At 38.7% G+C, this 21,842-nt stretch overlaps 1 protein-coding gene across 1 annotated transcript in view; it reads right to left on the bottom strand.

Moving 5' to 3' along the window:
* Positions 1-21,842, bottom strand: part of LOC104627098 (bifunctional heparan sulfate N-deacetylase/N-sulfotransferase 3) — a 60,073-nt gene that overhangs the window by 1,206 nt on the left and 37,025 nt on the right. The window contains exons 6-12 of the mRNA XM_010295205.1: positions 11,832-12,014; positions 9,151-9,247; positions 8,173-8,296; positions 4,763-4,937; positions 3,557-3,727; positions 831-940; positions 140-242 (exon numbers count right to left, since the gene is read on the bottom strand). Coding sequence (XP_010293507.1) covers positions 140-242; positions 831-940; positions 3,557-3,727; positions 4,763-4,937; positions 8,173-8,296; positions 9,151-9,247; positions 11,832-12,014 — 963 coding nt within the window. The remainder of the gene's footprint in view (positions 1-139; positions 243-830; positions 941-3,556; positions 3,728-4,762; positions 4,938-8,172; positions 8,297-9,150; positions 9,248-11,831; positions 12,015-21,842) is intronic.

Raw genomic sequence — 21,842 nt, 5'->3', positions numbered from 1 at the left:
TCGTTGTTAGGGAAAAGTAGTAAAATAATTAACATCTACTCAATTTTGTCTTCTCTCCCTTCTTATGATTTTTGCCTGTCTGGCACCCCATATATAGCAACTGAATCCCTGTATAATGCCAGTAAGCATAATGGTTTACCTCAGAATCCATAGGAGGGTATTTTCTACCTTTGCTCTTTCCAAGACACTTTGTTTTTCCTTCTTCCAGGAGCTGACACCAGAAACCTTTATGCGAATCAAACCTGAAACAAGTATTTTGCAGCGTAAGTGAGATACTGCAAGCAGGATGCATCTCCCAAGTTTAGGCTGAAGACTCAAAAGAATAAACCTAAGATTATCAGTCTTATTTTAAGGACAACCAAATCTAAATGTCAGAATCCAAAGGATTTGTGTGCATGTGTATTTATGATGTACACAGTGGACATTACATTCCGGACTGATACCGTTGAATCTGTCTTGCAGATAAAATAAAAAATAACCAGAAACTAATTCTCTTTCCTTTCTGTTTATGCATGTCAGCAGCCCATGTTCCACTTATGGAAATAAAATTAGTTTTGATTCATCCAAAATTCATGTGCAATTCTCACTATTTACTTGGTTCGTTTGTCAGAGATCTACTTCTGTAACAGTCAAGCTCCACGTTGAGTGGCTCAGTGGATGACTCACAGAAAATCTAACCCTGAATTGTGTCCTTTGCAGACATTGAAGAATACATCCTACTGACAGCTCGAAGGAGAAGTATGAGAGGCTTTATTTTGCAGTGAGCTTAGTTATAAACTGGTATTTTAGGAATGTAGGAATGTGTGAAAATGATGATTAAATTAACTCACGTTAGGGCTTCAGAGTAATTATAATGAGGAGAGACTCCCAGAAATTTCTGTACTTCATCCATTACGGTAGATGGGTCAGTTCTCAGCTGCTGTCCATCAATAATTAGCAACTACAACAAATAAAATAAATGGAAGTTTAATTTAAAATTCATTATTTCAAGCTTCAGTCTGAAACTTCCACCTCTGTCAAACTCATTCATTATATGGAGAGTACCGCCCCAGAGAATGATAAATGGTCCAGTTTTAATTGTCATCATGTTTAATGACCTGGGATCAGGGTAAATGGCATGTTAATTAAAACTAAAATGATATTAAATTGGAAGCTGTTGTGACAACAGAGAAATAGCAGTGAAGGATCTAGAAAGGTAAGAAATACTGGCAGGAAATTGAGTGGGATTTGTCCAGCCAAGAAAAAATGGTGTCAATGTCTAGAGAAATAACCTAGGATTCTCATAGACACAAACATATACATATATACGTAATGTTGAAAAGCTTGTCACTGGAAATGACCAGAAGGACAGAAACCAGTAGGCAGCTGTTAGGTGAAATTCCTTACTTCTAAACCCATACAACAATACATCATTGTATGAAAAAGCTTTTGATGAAGGAAGGCTCTCATTTTTCTAGATAAGGCTGTACTTTTAAGCTGAGCTGATTTTAGGTCTGCCTTATGTAACTGTTTTATGCTTCAGCAGCTCCTTGAACCTGCTAAATAGTTTGGATATGACCTACCGTATATCATTGCTTTTGCAATGCAAGTTAATCCCTAGTACTTTTGGAGAGAAAATGTAAGGCTGCCAGGGCTGGTTCTTTGCTGTCATTGTGGGATGTAAAATCTGGCAAAAGCCTGTATGACAATGCATACTGTTCAATATTCATGGGTTACTTCTGGAGAAAAGCTAATGAGAACGTAATGTTGAGCATTTCGTACGAGTATCATGATACTACAGTATTGCGTATCTCTTGAAGTCTGAAAGGCTGGCCCAAAGAGAATATGTGGAGAATAACACCAACTAGATGCACCAGGGCTTCCTTGGCATACCCTGGGAAAACAGAAGGTGCAGACTCCAGCCAGCTTGTCTCAGCTAAGCGAGTCCTGGATAAACAGAAGGTTCAGATCACAGCCAACCTCCCTCAACTAAAGTAATCTTTAAATGCTGGGTGCGGAGTAGTACCAGACATGCTGTTCATGTCAGAAAAATCCATTCCAGAAATAAATCTACCAAGAAGATACTGATCATGTGATACTGTCTGCCCGGTCCTGCACATCACATGATGCTCAGGGCTTAGGATATGCATCTTTTGAGGCTTGATCTTACACAGGGCCATAAGGCGGATAATGATTTGGCTGTTATATGCCAACAGAAGCTTGCAGGGAGATCCAATTTTCATGCTGCTTATGTGCCACCTGTAATGAAACCTATGGATCCATAAACACACACCGTTTGAAGTTCAAAGACACACAGAGAAACTGGTCTTAGCACAAAGAACATGTTGAGAATTCAGGATCATACTCATATATACCAGATGTAGATGATTAGGAACACCAATGTGCCAAACCGTTCCAGTGCATGAATGAGTCCCAACAGAGGTTCTGATAAATGGATGCACTGTTATGGGCAGTAATGTGTGACAAATTTCTAAAAACAAAGTGTGCAAAAGAGACACAGTGCTTTGACAGTTACAGGGTAGTCACGTGAGGCAAAACATGAATTCACCTAAAAAACTGTTGATGCCTGAGATGGCAGACACACTGACGTACACAAAGGCTTTATATGTGTTGCTAACTACAACAAATCAGAGACAGCTCTCTGGTCTCGAAGCCAAATGGCACAGTATGATCTGGATCCATGTTGGTTAACTCTCTCACCCAGAAAACCAAACTAGTTGTGTCCACACTCCTCAATGGTAATGGTTCTGTTACCTTTCTAACTGTGCTTTGGAACTGCTTGGCAAGATGCTTTTTGCTACGGGTCCAAACTGTGCCAGAAACATGTTAGAAATCAAGCAGTACGGACAGCAGTGGGACAGTGTGTTAACTCTTGTACAGTTACAGGTTTATTTACTACTACAATCACAGCCTGAAGAGATTGACACAGTGGGAGACTACTGCAGGAAAGAACCAAGAAGTGGGCAAAGAGACTGATGCATTTAAATATTAAGGTGTTACAAAACCATTTCAGATGGAAAAGATATTTTTTACACCCCAAAGCATTCAGACACCAAACCTCTTCTCAACCCATGCAGGGAAGGCAGTATCCCAGCTGACTTCCCTTGATGCCAGCTGATACTTGCTACCACTCAGAGTAGGCACAAGTATTATTGAGCAGCTTCCCTTCATTTTCCTTCAAATTTTCTTTTGGGAATCCTGATGGACCGCCTGGTATTAAAGAGTCCACAAAGCACTGCACGCCTGGTTCTATTTTCCTCAACATTACTGACAAAAAGGCAGACACAGAGCGATGGAAGCATGAGCAAATGAAAAACAGCTGTAACTTAAAGGCAGTTCAGGGTACAAGACAGTTCAAGGAGCAGCAGTGATGTTTCTTGAGCTTACAGATTATTGTTTTGATTTGTTTTGCAGAAGAAGCAATGTCTTAAAACATGCTCTAGTATATCTAGGATAGCCCTAAGCAACAGTATTCAGTAGGCAAGACTTTTACAAAGGCTATCTTTTAGGATACTATATATATAAGATTAGGATGTCAAGTTACAGTCTTATTCACCTGATAAGGTGGGAAGTAAGTTAGCCATCTTTCAATATGGATAGCATACCATCCAGGTGCTAGGCATCTCTTTTGGAGAGCTCTAAGCTCAGATGGGGCTCGAGGTCCAGCTGTGATCACCTGATAGAAGCTGAATTTCAGAGCTGCAGGATCTTCATGTGATCGTTGATGCTGTAATAGAAGTTACATTGCTGGAGCTTTACAGACCACAAAAGTTGGGAAAATAAGACAAAACTGGTTGGTCTTACTGACCAGGCCTTACTGGCCTTGCCATGAGTGATTATTTACACCAAAAGTTAATTAAAGTTACGAAGTCCTCATCTGTATTAATTTGTTGAAAATGCTGAAATAAACATTGTTTGTATCAATAAATACTGTTTTTATCAGAAGAAATCAGAAGATAGACTGATAGTATCAATATTGCTATTGATACTAGCAATAACACAACAATGTATAAGTATTTATTTTCAATAAACTGAGTAGCAGGTTTTGTACAAATGACTTCTACATAATAAACACAAATACTAAAAAGCTCTGTTTCTAGTAGTTTCATATTTTCTTTTTCCAGCTTACTCAAGGTAAATACACAGAAAGGCAAATTTGAACACTGGTATTTATGAGGATCATTGGGAAATTCAGGTCAGAAGGGATCTCAGTAGGATTCTAGTCAAGCCTCCTGTCCAAAGCAGGGTAGGCTATGGGATCAGACTCTAGATCAGACTCATTACACAAAACATGTCACAGAAGTTCAAAGGACTGTGTTCTCTTTGGAATGTTATCTTTTTTATTATTATTATTTTTTATACCTTTATCTTGCCAAATTCCTGTCGAAATCTGTGGACCAGAAGAACAAAAATTTCTTAATCTTGTATTTTGAGTGTGAACTAGATACTTGTGTCTACGAACTCACTTTTGTATGTGCTGATTACATAAATTAGTTGAGTAAGTAAGCATTTTTACATGCTTGCATTATATGCAGACTTTTGAAAGGTGGTTTCTGGTATTTTAACCTTTGAAAGAATTTCAGGTTTACATTGACAGATACCTTAGCCCACAGATGATCATATATGGTGTACTGACTGACAAATAAAAGCTTGTATTATCCAAACCCTTTATATGTGTATATACTGAAAGGCTATACAGAGGAAAGAATATTGAAGGTGGAAACCCTGACTTGTGCCTGCCCATGTTCTTCAAAGTGCATACCTGATACCAGGAATACGCCCGATCGGATGGGTCGATGAGGATGGTGATGATCTTGGCCTTAGGGATGAGGGAGGCAGCTCGCTTAGGGGCTTCCTCAGAATGGAAATAGTTGGCGCTTTTCTCAAAGAGAAAGTCAGTGGTCACATTAGGAGGAGCGGGGAAGAAATCCATGTACCTAGGAAAGCAACATAATTCTCAGAATTACTTAAAAGTCACACAAAGGTTGACGAATCTGCTTTACTCAAGAATAATCAATTAAAATAATAGCCCAGTTGCCAAATAAAAGCATACAGAAGTTTACATCATATTTATCATATTTTACTTGGTACTAGCTTTCTTCTTCTCACTACATGTAACCAGACACTGCAGCTATTTTTTGGTAACTGGATGAAAATGTTACGATATTCATGTATATTCTTAAAATTAGTGAATTCTCACTTTCCCGTCAGAACAAACTCCTAGCAAAGTCAAAAGCAGAAGATGAGTTTTCCACATCTGGCCTTTTGCTGACATCAATTACAGTGCAATACCGTAAGAAGAAGATATTCAGTATCAAAATTGCTTTACTCAAAAGAGAATAGAGCTTGCTTACATGGGGAAGATACACTGAAACTGCCTCCCCCCCAGTTTCATCAGGTTTCTAAGCAGTGACTGCATCTTTCTCTTATTGTTCTATTAGTCACATTTTTGTGGAAACATTGGTTGTATTCCTTTTAGTTTTCTTTGCAAGCTTTCCTCATCCATTATGAAGTTGCAGTTAATTTCCAGCAATCTCCTACGTCACATACAGACTTCTTTATCCATGGCCTTCACACCACTTTTCATTATTGTTGAGGAAAAGAATAAATGGGAAATGTTGGTGGTCTTGATTTTTCAGTTAAACTTTCTATTGATAAAATAAAGGTCACTGCCCTGCTAGTTTATTAAGTACTTGTATCTGCCTAATGCTAATGCAAATATCTGAGAATATGATACTGTTTCATTGCATAAACAGTGGACTGCATTTTCAAAAAAACATTAGGGCTGATTTGATGAAAATGATGAAGTTATACCAAGTTCTGTTCACAAATAAAATTATTAGAAACTAATGACCCAGCCTGACTGTGACCACAGAGTATTTTACCAGAATATCAACAGCAAAGAAAAAGGCCAGCTTTGAAAGAGGCAACAGGCACTAAAGGCAAATCTGCTCTACATCATGTACAGTGTCATTAGGCTGTTGTACTGAAGTCCTGGTAGTAAGACTGAGTAAATGCAAGACAATGAGGACTCCAACCTTATAAAGAAACACTTAACATTAAATATGGCACTACACCAAATTTTGGGAAAAAGTTAATTGATTCTTTAGATAGCATGGCAAACTTGAAAAAAGTAGAAGCTGATGTGGTGTCAGTGAAAAATGGTGAAGAGATTGGACACAGTGGGATATCAAGCGGTTGTGAAGTTTAGGCTCAGCATTTGTGCTGAACACAGACTGCAGAACTCTTGCTTAGTACCTCATTCATGAGACAATTATTAAACTCAAGAAGAGCAAAGCTGAGAAGGCTTTAGAGAGACTCGTCTAAGAAATCTGTAACAATGCTTACATAAAGAAATGCATGACTGCTCTCTTTAGACTTCTCCATTTTAATCACAGAAAGATCAGTTCTCATCTTACTGTTCTGTCATCTCTGCTGGGAGACTACAATACACATCTACACCTTTTTCAAGATAGCAGCATTGAGGTTGTCGAGGGCTGAAAGAACCCTTTCCTGCTTCTGTTTCTAGCCTTGGTCTAAATGTAAGCTCAGGCAAAGACTAAGTGAGAGTCAGCTCTGGGAAAACGCTGTATCTCCACAACCATAAAAGAAATTGAATTGATTGTTATTTTTGAATACTCTTGCCATGAAAGAATCCTAGGCAATTCATGGACCAATGAGGAGAGACCTTGTATCTAGTTACCATCATTACATGTCAGCATTAAAATACACTATCAGACTGAAGGCCTGAGAGGTTTGTCTGGCAGACAGAATGCAAATCTAAGAGTTAAGCAACTACCATCAGGTAGTTCTGAGTACCCAAAACTTAACTGTGAGAACCTGGCAGGGGTGCGTGAGGCATATAACCGAGAGGTACAAATAGCTAAATGGGTGCTGTAGAGGAAGAACCTGTCAAAAGGACGTACCTGGTCTGTACAGGTTGGCCACAGGGAGCTTTATGCACCAGTGCTGCGTTAAGATGAAGGTAATCAGGCACACGTTTAGCAGACAAATTGTATCTGCGTGTTAGGGAAGTGGATATGGCAGGAGGAATGAGAGAAGCAGCAAAGTGGTCTTCTAGCAATATGAAAACATTGATTTTATGGAAGAACTGGCTTACTGTACTTAGGCTGTCTCCATCAGTGTGGACCCGCTATACCTCGCTTGCATGTCATCCTCTCTGACTTCAAAAGTCTCCACAGCAAGCAGTCAGCTTTCTAATTTCCAGTCATTCAGCCGGCATCTCTCTATTGGAAATAACCGTCTGACTCACCGTATTTTGTAATAAGGATCTGCTGCAACAATTAGAACTCAGTAAAAACTAAGTGACTTAAAAAGAAATTGGATCTGATGTATCTGTGCTAAGGCCATGTAACAGTGTTAAACCTGTTAATTTTATGAATACTAAATCAAAGGCAAGAAAACTATTTTCCCTTAAAGTGGGGGGGAAAACCAGAAACAATACAAAATAGCAATAATATTTTACTGGTGCTCCCCAGCCACTACAGCGTGTTACCGCTTTTCATCTTGTAGTGCTTTATACTGCAGCACTTTCTGAAAGTAAGAGAAATCAAGAATGACCTTCTGGGTGTAGCTATGTCCGGTGATTCCCTGGTAGCCATAGTGAAAATGGCAGCAGTGATACCTACTCTTTTTTAGCACCACTTACGGACCCTACAGGGACAGTACTGTTCTCCTAATTACCTGATCTTTGAAAAACATTTTGAGAGGCTTTCCCTGTCCCCCTTTTATCTGATTGCTATTTCTAAATCCTATTTAAAGGGAAAAATCTCTCTCCCTGAAATTACCTTTTTTTCTTTTAAGAAATAAGATTTCCAACAGGAACGTAATTTTCGCCTCCATATATACAACTAACAACCATTACTGTCCCAACTTCAAAGGCATGTGTAATGAGAAACACATATTTTGTTACTGTTTTGCATATATTACTATATGGATATTTGCGAGAAAGCCTCACAAAAGTTAATGCATTTATGATCTTCTGTAGTAAGATGTTATTCACTTGCATTTATTTATTAATTTAGAAGAATACTGAAGGTTATTTTTTTAGCTCATTCCATATATAAACAGTTACCATTACCAACAGTAATGTCATTTTTGTATTGTTCACAATATATAAACTTTTATATTTATACTAATAACCCATCTTACCAATCAATCCCCCTGTGGTAGTTATTTCTATTAAAGAACTGTACCTCCTCAAAGGTTTTTGGGCTGGGGGAGTTACTAATGATGGAAGGATGCATGATCAGGAACAAATACAAGGCTGTGGTACCTGCAAATAGGATAAAAGTCCAAGATGAATAAAAAATTAAGAACAAATACACACTCACATTTGGGGGGGGGGTGTCATACCCACAGATGGAGTAAACCAGCTTTACTCCATTTCATTTCAGTGAGGGGATGCTGATTTATGTCACCTAAGAATCTGTGCTTTCTGTGCTTTTAAATTGAAGATATTTACAGAACTGTACATAGTTAACACAGAAACTGAAATGCCAATGCTGAAATCTGTTTTTCACACTTTTAGTAAGTGTGTTTTAGAAACAATTATTGGTTTTTATGAGACTGTCACAAAAATAATTTTAAAATCTTGCACTCAGTAACTACTGGAGATTGGTGAAGATGAAAGGAAGCACACATGCAATTTTCTGATTACAGGGAAGAAAATTAACCATTAAGTTAACTTATAAACTACTGCAACCTTGCAATTCAATCTGTCCATTAGGAACTTCTTGACTTGAAATAACAGGTTTCTATAAACAAGACACTTGCAGAACAGACAAAAACTTGCAGTTAAGAATCTACATCATTTGAAAAATGGCCTTCCCTTCCTCCTCCTGTTTTGACAAGATCTTGTCTATCTTGTTGATCTCTTTATTAAAGCGTTATTCATTTTGACATAAAGCCAAAAAAAAAAATCCAACACACACCTGACCCTGTATTTTCAATGTGTACTGTTGTCGTAACTTACATTATTAAACTATATTTGGATGATATCCGAAAATAAAAAAAATGCTATTAGAGGATCAAGATCTCTACGCAGCAGTCTGAGTAGAACGTGATTAATCAGTATAATTATTTGAACTTACACATAGCCTATCTTGTTGAAATACAATAAAAACTCACCAGTTTTCTGGGGTCCTACAACCAAGAATTTTGGTAATCGATCACAGGTTTTCTCTTTAGACCAGATATCTCTGTGCCGTCTGTCATCACAGGGATTCTAAAACGGAGAAGAACAATGAAGAATTTCACTGGTAATCACACTTGATAACGTTCTAATATTACATTTATATAAATTACCAATCTTTCACCAATGTACAAATATTCTTACCAGAAAAAATTATTTTGCCTTGTGACAGAAAACCATGTTCTGTATTAAATAACTATTTCATTGATTCAGAAAGGTACCTGCAATGTAACCAGCAGAGAAACTGTATGTCTTAAATGGTTGGTTGTTTTTTTTTTATGAGACAAGTATGTTGAAGAAATGTGGTTTTCATTCTACCTCCTTGTCCTGGTTTCAGCCAGGCTAGAGCTGGTTTTCTTCACAGAAGCCAGTGTGAGACTGTGTTTTGGATTTGGGATGAGAAACTGTTGATAAGGTGCTGATGTTTTGGGTTGTTGCTGAGCAGTCAAGGACAGTCCAGCTTCTTGTGCTGGCCTGCCAGCAAGGAGGCTGGGGGTGCACGGGGAGCTGGGAGGGGACACAGCCGGGACAGCTGACCCAGGCTGGCCAAAGGGATATTCCCTACCATCCGACGTCATGCCCAGTACATAAACTGGAGTTGGCCGGGGGGCGGAAATCACTGCTCGGGGACGGGCTGTCGATCGCCGGGTGGTGAGCAATCGCTGTATTGGGCATCACTTGTTCTTGTACATTCCTGTGTTGGTATTATCATTGTTGTTTCCTTCTTTCTTTCTGTCCTATTAAACTGTGTTTATCTCAACCCACAAGGTTTTTTTTTCCTAATTCTCTCCCCCGTCCCACTGCGGGAGGGGGAGTGAGTGAGCGGCTGCGTGGTGCTTAGTTGCCGGCTGGGGCAAACCACGACACTCCTTCCTACATACATATAGTTGCCCCAGCTACTCAACAGACCCTGGGACAGGATCATTTCTCCTATGAAATGTCAGTATGTTCAGCAGAATTATGCCAAAGACAAATTTGATCCCACATACTTAAGATGTGGAAATAATTCAAAATCAATTGATCAATTACATACAAATTCGGAAGACTTAAAATTGCTAATGAGTTCTTTAATTATTGACTCTTTCTTCTACATTACTGTAGCAGCTGCCACCCTATACATGCTGTAGTTTTTAAACTAAAATAGTAAATTGATTATAATTTAAGGATTTCCATTCACAAATACATATCTGATCCTCCAGTCCAAATCAGTAGATAATATTGAGTCCTGTTTTTCCATGTGCTGCTTTACAACTGAAGCGGTTTAAATTTGTTAGAAACACTACTTGCAAACAGCGTTTGACACTGTTGTTTGGCAGCACTACACTGAGACAAAGGGAATTACCCATCTTTTAGGCTTAAAAAAATGTAACTATTCAGATTCACGTGCATTATAGACAAAAGACATGACATTCAGTATATGTTGGTCACTGTTACTTATACATTTCTTTTCTAAGTAATTCTGATTTTTCAAGTCATTTGTCTAGAGGCTAATTTCCATTTTTAAAATTCATTCTCTCTTAACATTATGCAAAATTCTTGACATTTTTCCCCTAGTTCAATGCTTTATTCAATAACAGCATGAATTTCAAGATGCATATTTAAGTTCAAATTTGCAATCTCATACTCAGATTCTAAGTTGGCAACTCAATATCCAATGCTAGAAAACATTTGAGTAAGCAAGCTTAAATATATTTTTAAATTTGATCTAGCAAAGCTTGCTCCTTAGAATATTTCTACCAAGTCACCTCAGAAGGATGATATTTGGGATACATATTATCTCTGGAGGGACACATGTACCTACAGCACTCAGCCATTCGACTGAATTGGCTGAACCGTCGCCGAGCATGTGCAAAAAGAACCTGACAGAGTTCACCACTTGGTGCAGTAGTCTCTCTTTTGGGACTGTGCTCAGAGGGCTGGGCGATGGGCTGAAGACACTGTCAGCTGCAAGGTCAGTGCAAGCTTCAGCCTTAGCAGGTCTTCACATTCCTGATATTTTCAATTTGCTCACTTATGAAAGCGGGATAATCCACAGAATTGATAACATCAATGTATTAAGCGCCAGTAAGCTTCTTGCTTGGGCAGTTCACAGCCATTTGTGAAAACTTTCTAATCTATCTAACCTAACTCTACTTGGCTGGCCAATTTTAGCATTAAGGCAGCCATGGTCTTAACACCCTTTTTTCTCTTTCATCCAAAATGCCCTCACACACTTGGAAAAAAGTTCATTTGTTTAATGACCAATTTTCAAAACATTCATATACTTCTGTCAAACGCTTCATTTCTGTTAGATCCAAAAGGAGAAGAGAAATAACATGGCATGCCTTTCCTGCACTTCCCACATTTCTAAAAGCAAGTAAAGTCACAAATACAATGAATTAAAAGATAACTTTAATTACATATCTTAATACATATTAATTTCACAACCTTTCTATGGAGAAGGAAGTGACACAGAAAACAAGCACATACGCTGAAGCTTCAGTACGCTATTTTGTGGAACCAACTAAAAATCTAAATATATTACTGCTTTTCTCTACAAGAAATTGAAACAAAGAACTTCACCAAAAAAACATAAAGACAATTTTTTTCTGATCTCTTCATCAGCAAGCCTGCCTACCTGCCAGAGAGGGTCCTTTTGCTCAGGGAATAGTTCAAAGTACTTGTGAGCCAGCTGAACCGGAGGAAGAGTTTGCAGTTTCAGGTTTGTCCAGGTATGAACAAAGTTGGCCAGATTCACAAAGGTGTATAACCCCAGGCGGTCGTTTCCGTAATTAGACAAATGTGTCATGAAGATGCTGATCTTTAGAAAACAAAATAAAGAAAGCAGACATTGACTCTTTGTATCACTAGATGGCAGCGTAACCACAGATAATACAAATTTAATTTGCAGTTTGCTCTTATGTAGTGCTTCAAGACTTTGATCACATTCACGTAGAATCCTACTATCCTTGCTCTTTGTTGAATTACACCCTTATTCTCAAGTCAACTCAATGCAATCAATGAAGAAAATTGTGGAATAGGTACTATAAGGTCTGTGTGAACTAGGATACGCAATCCTACCGTGGGGTTGTACAATATTTATATACTCTTTATGAAAATTTGCTTAATGGAGAATACAGCAAACAATAACCACAGTTTTACTTCAAGTGGGATACAAATGCAATATTAAAAGTGTGAATTCTGTTTTTGTGGAAGAGTAAAGAAGTCAGACACCAAGAGAACAGCTGACCTCTACTGCTGTGATTTAAATCTTGTTGCTACAACTGTGAAGTGTTATAGGGTAAGTAGCTCACCTCTTCTGCAAAGCTATTCTTCAAGCACTGGGCAGATAGCTGAATCATACCCAGAAACAAAAAAAACCTGAAACCTGAGTGAGTACTTTCAAATAATTGTGCATAAAGTACTCCTGAATAAAATAAATTAAAAACCCAAACAAAATAGCTCAATATCCATCAGTTATAAGGCTGCTTGTATTTTGTTCTTCCAGCACCTTACTGTGAAATTGCTACTCAGATAAAAGTCTCCCCACTACATCACTTGCTCCAACTGGACTCTCACACTCCCAATGGAAGCAATGCTTGCCTTGAAGCTTTCTCACAGGAAGGGCATGTTTGCATGCACGTAAACAGCGTTGATGAGCGGAGCAGGAATATACAGACTGCAAAGATGGTCTCTCAGGGACCGCGGAAGGGCTGAGGACTGAAACCTCTGTTTTGCAAAATCATCCATTTCCAAAGTAATTTTTTCACTCAAAAAACAATCTTGTTCTATTAAGATCTGGAAACCCTTGCCTCTCTAGCAGTCACTTTTTTTTTTCCCCAAAAAGCTTTTTTTTTATAATAGCGGAATTCTCCCAAGATAAATTCTCCGCATGAATTTCCATTAAAAAAATAGAAACATTACTCTTTATAAATAAATCTGCTAATGCCATGAATGGGTAATTTCCACTTAAAGTAAAACTTGATGTAAGCCACTTAAAAAAGGAAAAGGCCTATCACGGCCATAATACTGAAATTAGTTCAGGAATTGAAGTTCATCTTTTGTAAAGGAATTCCACCCTTCAATCTAAAAAAGGAAAAAGAAAAGAGTGAAAAATTGGACTCTACAGTTGTATTCTTTTGTTTCAGAGTATTTAAAACACTGGCTTCCTTTGACATAAACGTTCAAAGCTACTGAACTTATATTTTGAACACCTAACTGTAACACTACAGAGTACTTGCAGTGAATGGACATGGAAAATGCGTTTGTTTAATAGTGTCATTTGGTAACACCTCTTGGCTTATAAAGTAAGCTGAGGGCTTCAGTTTGTCTGACTCAAGTAAAATTAGAAGATATACACTGATAAATCATTAGGATACAATCTTTTCAGATAGGGAGTGAGATTGAAAAAAGTCCCCAAATCCTCCCTTTTAGGTAACCAATAATAAGCATTCTGCCAAACATATAATCTTTTCGAAGTTCCCTTTTTTATTTCAATTCTCCAAGCAGGAACAGACCAGCTGTAGGACTACAGTGTTCTCAACAAAGATAAAATCAGAGAGTTTCCATAAAAAAGGTTAACTTGTTTTCCTGACAGCCTTTTCCTTTCCTACACGTGGGTTGACCTCTGACATTTCTAATGTCAGCTCACCTCCTGGCAACTCCTCACCTGCCAACAACTAGAGCTCTGCCCTGGAAGAAAAAGCAAGGGAACTTGAAAAGATTGCTAGTTTGGGGAAAGTATGTATTATTCTTTCCCTGAAGGGAATACCACCGTAATTTTAAGAATGTTAGAGTGGAGGCTGAAAAATTGATAGAGCGTATCATCATAAATAATTTCCAGCATACGAAACTGTGTCAATGAAGGCGAAAAATGTCAGAGACCTTAGTTAGCATTTTACAGGGGGTTTTATGTCAAATACTTCATGTTTTAATTATTTACAACAAAAAGAAAGATGATCAAACGCTGGTTTAAAATGTTAAGGACTAAATCTTATAAAGAACTGTAACCAAATGCATACTCTAATATACAACTTTACATTGTAGAAAAGGTCTCCTTTACTTCTACATGGCATCACAAATATTACAGATCAGCTGAGACTATCTTCCAGGAAAACCTGAGCAAAAGTCTTTTCTCTCCGGTCAACACTGTGCAAACAAATTCCTAGTAAAATCACTACCACTAGCTGTGTAAAATTGTAAAAAACTACAATCCTGTGCTTCATAGAACAATGAAATATTGCTGATCCCGTGCCTAATTCACCTCATCTGACCTGAGAACTACTTACTCTTGCTTTCAGCTTGTGTAACTAAGATGAATGTGATGCTGCAATGGCCACGTTTCCATTTCTCTGAGAATGACCTTGGACCACTTTGCACACCAGGGATCCCCAGCAGAGGTGGCTTGCAGTACATGATGCCAACCTGCCAGCCACTCTCTCCTCTCTAGGGGCGTTCCTGCAACTTTGTCGACAACAACTACGCAGCCACGGCACCGGGAGAGATGGATAAGCTGATCCTCCGGTCTCCCTGGCTGCAACGAGGAAATGATACCCAAGTGCCATTTTGATGGATTTCACCTTGGCATGATAGCCCAGCTGCTGGGAACATTGTGTTGCTGCCCGCTTCCCTGCTTTCCCACCAAGCGGTGCAGAAGGAAGGAAACTCGTATCATTACCCTTCCATTTGCAGGTGTGCAGTCTCACACTAAGTCAGACAAAATTATTACTTTTTGCCTCCCATATTGAGTCATGATGCTTTGTTTTGTTCTATCATACCACATTCTGTTTCATTCAAACAAGTTCTAACTAATGAGAATGATTACTCTTTCTGTGCCAGCTAGTAGTTCGCACGCTATGTTATTAAAGATTTATTCTCTTAAGACCACAGATCAGGAGATATAAAAGGAATCCTTTGTGGGCACCTCTGAAGACTAGACCTAGTAAATAACACTATTTATTCAATAATCTTGCACCTCTGGGAAATGCTGTAAAATATAAATAGAGCTTCATATATTTCTTTATTCCTTCTTCAAAAGGGAAGCAGCTGTGAGTGGATTTATATTTACTCTAACAAGCATTTTAGCCTCCCTTTCAGTTAAAGAGAGCTTATTTGATTTTATTATTCCCAGCCCTCTTCTAAAATAATTTCTTTCAGGACATCTCAGCATTTTCTTTATCTCAGTGCGAGAAGGATCACCCTTTTTAGCTGTTCCTCATAAACAAACTATCATCTTGGTTGCACTTCAGTGCACACTCTTCCACAGGATTTAATATCTTTCATGAGGGGACTGAAATGGAATGCAAACGATTTTTAAAATGATGGTATAGAACTAAATCTGGCCTCTGGGCAGCAGCTCCTTTCGTGCTCCCATCCATCTCTGGATCAGAGTAGCAAAGGTGCTTTGCTCTCACAGAGCCCCACAGGCAGCTGTATGACCTGCTCTTCAGCTTCTCCCCAGCATTCCTGTTCTCCTTCCCCAGAATAAAAGGGCAGAGGGCTATTTCTGTTTTGCTCTCCTTCCCAATCCCTGATTTTATTTGGGATTCTGACTAGTACTGCAGAGACGTAGGGAAATGAGGACAAGCACTCAGGAGAAACAGCTTTTATCTTTTTGAATGCTCATTCTGTGCTGCGTATTTCCTTACTACCACAACATTTCCCAATTAGAGGCAATAGCTTCTAGGTCAACAAATTAGAGTTGAGACAGAGATTGAGTTGCTTCTATTAAATCATAAGTATCAGGAAAAGATGAACCAGCATTATCTAATATATGAATCCAGAATAGATAAAACAATAGATGCTCAACAAACAACTTACACAAAAGGAAAAAAAATGCAACAAGTTACCCAGCTTTCAGCGATGGATGTTATTTTAGCAGGCTGGTTATTTAAAAAAAAAAAAAAAAAAATTGATCACTACAAAATCAACATTATTAGGATGCTTCACCTATAAAATTATACCACAAGGACACTACTAACTAAGCTTCTACAGTCTTGATAACAGTTGTTTTCCTGACAAAAACAGAGGTGTCTGCCTCCCAGAGGAATGCCATTACCCTTCATTCCCAAGGGTGAGAGGACCCTCTTACAGCTGCTGGCCTGTGCCACGTTTGCATTCCTGGCTACTTCCCCCTGGAGTCAAGTGGTGTCTATTTTTGGACAGACAGGGACAAGAAGACCCATTCAAGGATAGTGGGAAAGACTTTTTTTTTTTCCTTACCAAGTTCCTTGTGAAGGTCTGGAAGAGTGAATTATGAAGCTTCTCGACACTGGGACAGAAATTATTTATGGTGAGCAAGACTACCGGCTCTGACGGAAAGCAGCAGAGTAGATATTTTTGTGCTGGGCAACCTGCAAATATTGCCACTCCCTTCTATATACCGTGCTAAGCAAAATGTATCTTGCTTCACACTCAAACTCAATTTTACACAAAAATTTTGTGATGAATACATTGCACTTACACCTCACTACTATTCTATTATTCTTCTTCATACTCCTTTTTCTGTTTAGACCTCCGTAATGGTGTACCGCAATTGGGAGGACTTTTCTGTTTGTTTTCAGTTACAGTAACAATGCAGGAAGGAAAAGAAGTGGCAATGTCTACAGTGGGGTGAAACAAATTAAGCACAAAAGCTTCTAGCACAGTAAAAAGCCTGTAGAACAGCAGTCCACTAAGGCACTTGTCTCCAAGTTGTTTTGATCATGCACACATATCAGTAAAATTTTTTTGAGTATGCACCCCAATGTATGTGTATTTATTTATAAATTATATACTTTAATACTGAAATTCCAGTATTTTCTTCCCACACCCAAATGGATTGTCTTGCGCACCCGCTGGGGTGGACGTACCCCACTTTGGAGAGCACTGCACTAAGCTGTCAGGATCGGACTGTAACCCAAGAGCTGAGAGCAGACTCACTTTTCTGAGGTTAGCTGTACCCTCTTCAGCAAGCATCAGGGAAGTGGAGGGAGGACTCAGACTTGCAGTGACATTGATGTTGTTAAACAGCTTTATTATTATTTTAGCATTTTAAATCTGGAACTAGAAGAGTTGGTCTAAGAAAAAATTGGTAATAACATTTCTAGCCAACTGGGCACACCTTTCATTTTTTAACTGTATATAAACCTACTGCAGGCAATCCAACTTGAATAAATTCGTAATATTACATCAGTCATCACGGTACTTGTGTCATGGGTACCGTGTCACCCTCCAATCTGCGCAACAGCATTAAAAGGCAGCATTGAGGCCTCCCAACTCAATGTAAGCACAACACTGTAAGTTAAATTATGACTGACAATTAATTATGTGATGTCTGCTAGGCACTAGAAGCAGATTCATTACCAATTTAGTATATTGCTGATATTTTAGCTACTGAACAAATGTTTACAGGTCACAAGAGTGTGTCTAACTCTCAGAACACCTATATTACAATTAATTTGGCATTGTGCACACTCTGTTTGCAGTTCTGATATTGTCTCCATGTTACTCAGAACAGTTTTGTTTCAGGTATTCAGAGACTCAGTAACAGCTGTTTTTGCTCCGTTAGACTAAGTGATAGAATAATGAATTACACTGCAGTCTATGCTTGAATATGTATTTTTAATAGTTGAAAGATACTCCTCTTTGACCTGTATGCTACCAGAAAAGCTGTGTTCAATTCCACCAGAGAGAGATTCCAGCTTGCAACTGCCTTTTTTGTTCTGAGGCTGTCCTGCTGGTTTCATAGCTGCCATGGATCTGTCCATTTGCAAAGACAGCAGGCCAACTAGTTGAATTTGATTTACATAGCAGTGTCTCCACTATAAATATAATGGAGCCAGGGAAGACTTAGAAGATCAAGCAAATTTACATTACCTGGTGTAGTTCTGAATTAATTCTGACAGTCAGGAAACCTGAGCTGTTGCACAACCCTTTTTTGCTTTTCTCTGTAAATTGCTCATTACCCTTGTGACTCAAGTTCCCACCTGGCAGCGCTGTCCGAAAGTCTTGCCTCACTAATAGCTGTAAACCCTTGTAGAAGGCTTTCCATTTGAGAATTTTGAAGAATCATAGAAGGGTAAAGTTTTCTTACTGCTCACAATTTCATTGCATTTATTGTACACTGTTACAAGGGACCACCTCTAATCTAATCCTGTCTGTTCTGCAGCCTTTACATGCTGCCTGTTCATTTAGGATTTTTTATATTTTGTCTATTCCATCCACAAAATACCAGATCCTGTCTGGCTTTTATGGGTGAGTTTTGAAGAACAGACAAAAAGGCGAGGAATGCAAGTATTTTGCAGCCAATCAAAATGGTAGGCAAAAATTATTTCCCTGCCCCAGTTATTGGCAACTCCCCAAACTACTGTTGGAGTTCCCAAGAGTTCTGAAAATGGGCACAAGAGGACAGGGAAGAGATGAAACTCTTTGTGGCCCTTCTCACTCAACTCATGAAGTGGGCCAAGCCTGCTGAATTGAACCAGCCCACCGGAGAGGCCAGGCTCTGCTCCCAGTGGTGCTACCATGGGATGCCTACAATGAATCCCACACCTCAGAGCCCAGGGATCTACCTGCGCATCAGCGTGCTCTCAACACATCTGTCATCCTTCCTGCTTCCCACACTCAGCGCAATTAAATATGAGGTTGTGCAAAACAGGATAGACAGAAAGGGAAGATTTGAGCCTGAATGCCTTGGTTTTGTATTTTCCTCTGTAGTCCCAAAGCCTGACTATTCATCTTGTTCCGGGTCACATTAAGATACAGCAGGTTCTGCTGATGCTCATATAAATCCTCTCATTTTCAGTGCTGAAGGAGATAATTTCTCCCTTGCTGCAAGTCAATTAGCTTAATAACAGCTCTACTCACTGTAACTTGAGAGAGGTAAAAATTAGAGGAAAATAATACTTAGAACTGAATGCATATGAAGACTACAATTATTTTAAGATCTATCAGACAGACACAGGACCTAGACCTTCAACAGTCCTGCCTCTTGATCAGTACTGCTGTAACCACACGGAGAACACTCAGCTGGCTACACATTAGTTTCATTGTTGGGCTGTCAACCATTTGAAGGCTTTCACCAAATTCTGCTCCACAGGGCATTTTCCCTTTTCTTTAGATCTGTAGACACATAGTACTGTGTAAGGAAGTGCAAGAAATGCAATTACTATATTCTGTTGTGTTTGTTTTTCTTGGGGGCAGAAAAGGTATAGAAGATTTTCACAAACCGTTTTCCCTTAAACATTCATGTTGTAGGACAGCAAAGCTCCCAAACTGTATCTTCCATAGTTCAAAGGATATTTTAGGACTGAGTTATGTATGCCTTCTACAAAGTTAAACTGAGACACCATAACTTTTAGTGATGCTACCAGAAAAGGATAAGTGTACAATATTGTCTTATACCATGTCTCACATCCAAGCTGCAGTCTTATATTAAGAAAAAATTGGATTTCAGAATCAAATATTACCTTCCACATCATTTGAAAACTAAACCTAACAGATTAACAAATTGGAATAAACTATAGGAATAAAATCTAAAGAACTGGTAGAAAGCAGATGAGATGCCCTCCATTTCATATCATTGATCTGCTTAATGACTTTTATTTTTATCATTGAAACTCTGCACTTAGAAAAACAGTAACTTTTTCCATATTAAAAATTTAGGAAAACTAGTAGGTCTGTCCTGTGTTTGGCCTGTTTATCTGTGCAGCATGCTGTCTACAGAAGCAGATTGTATCAGACACGTATGAGGAAAGTACAGGATACTCTACATCTGAGAGATGTGTGAAAAACTATTCCCCTATGAAAGTCTTCCCTGCTTTCAAGGGTTACATAAACCATGGAAGTTTATATGGAATCCATGTCTTACCAACTACTTCCAGGGCATGAGTATCCAATGAAATTTAATTCTGTATTTCAAATCTTGATCAAAAACACTACCTTGGAGGAAGATCCCGATACAATTCTCATTTAAATTCTCATCCTCATTTAATTGGCTATCCTCTGGTATTCTGTTTCAAGACAGGTAACAGGAGTTCATTATCTAGGTTCTTCATGCAATTTCATAGCTGCCTCTGTTTGTCATCTCTCTTCAAATATAATCAATCTTGATCATTTTTGATTTCTCTTTAAACTGGAGTTTTTCTGAGGCCTCTTCAGTCAACTGCTTCCAGTTTTGCCCAGAAGATTGAGTCTGAAGAGTACCATGGATTTCCAGAACTTCATTATACAACACTCCACATTATTTTCCACTCTATCCCTTCCACAGCTTGTCAATGCCTTAAAGAATAAGGAATATACCTATGTATTATCCCACTAATGGGAATAACAATGGGAAGGAAAGGGGGAAAATTCCACTGATTTTGCTGTGCAAAATGTGCAGATCCACATGTTAAGATCATTGTACATTCATGATCATTCATGTGTATTTTACAGAATCCAAAAATACAAACTCACAGATAGGAACCTTTCTCTTCTGTTACTGGGATATAACATGCTGTTCGCAATAACTCCTTTTTAAATTGGCTTAACTACGAGCAAGTTATTTCATAGAACAGCAAACTAATTTTCCTATTGTCCGTGTAGCACAGAGTAAGTTAACACACCATTTGTGTCAACTTAGCTTGCTGCCCATGCAACCTCAAGGAGAACAAGAGCTGTTCTCTGAACAAGAACAAACATGTTTGCCTCTTACTCTGTAGCCTCCATCAGCCCCGTGGGACAGGTGAGTGAATTTCAAGTGTTCATCTGACAATAGCTGCTCTAATAGCTCATCTCTAATAGCTGCTCTCAAGGGAGAGCATGTACATCATTAGAGAAAGTGCTGCAATATGCAGTACTGTCTTTGGCGGAATCCTGTTCCACTCACAATTTCTACTTTTCCTGGAAAGATGAAGGGTGTATAGCCTATATGTATATGTATTATTGTAACATGTATAGCTACTCATCAAGACATTCAGATTTGTTATGTTCATGTTAATGATCACATAACCACAGAATCATTAAAGTTGGAAAAGACCTTTAAGATTATCAAGTCCAACTGTTAACCCAACACCACCATGCCCACTAAACCTGAGTGACATGTCTACATGTTTTTTGAACACTTCCAGCGATGGTGACTCCACCCCCTCCCTGGGCAGCCTGTTCCAATGCTTGACCACCCTCTCGGTAAAGAAATTTTTGCTAATATCTAGTCTAAACCCTTCCTGGTGCAACTTGAGGCCATTTCCAAACCTCCCCTAGCGCAACTTGAGGCCATTCTCTCCCGTTCTATCGCTAGTTACTTGGGAGAAGAGACCAACACCCACCTCACCACAACCCCCTTTCAGCTAATTGTAGAGAGCAATAGAAGTCTGACAGTACTGTTATATATCAAACAAATAATTTTGCAATAGATAGCCTTAGTTACTCAGTTAATCAAGTTTTGGTACTTAAATCCACTGCAACACATGTGCAAGCTAAAAGAAGTTAATTTATAACTTAGGTCTCTGAAAACTTTATTATATTGGTCCTTTTTGAACTACTCTGGTCTCAGTTCTTACTCAGCTTATTTTATTGTTCTACATCACCTACCTACAGAAACAATGGCTATGGCACAGACTAGTAACTACTACAGACATATTTTCATAAAGAAGCAGTATGTATGTATGTTCCTAGATGCAGATGAGGA

Source organism: Phaethon lepturus, unplaced genomic scaffold, assembly GCF_000687285.1.
Source record: "Phaethon lepturus isolate BGI_N335 unplaced genomic scaffold, ASM68728v1 scaffold8849, whole genome shotgun sequence".
Lineage (NCBI taxonomy): Eukaryota > Metazoa > Chordata > Aves > Phaethontiformes > Phaethontidae > Phaethon > Phaethon lepturus.
Note: the sequence above shows the minus strand (reverse complement) of the source record. Positions and strands in the feature narration are given on the sequence as shown.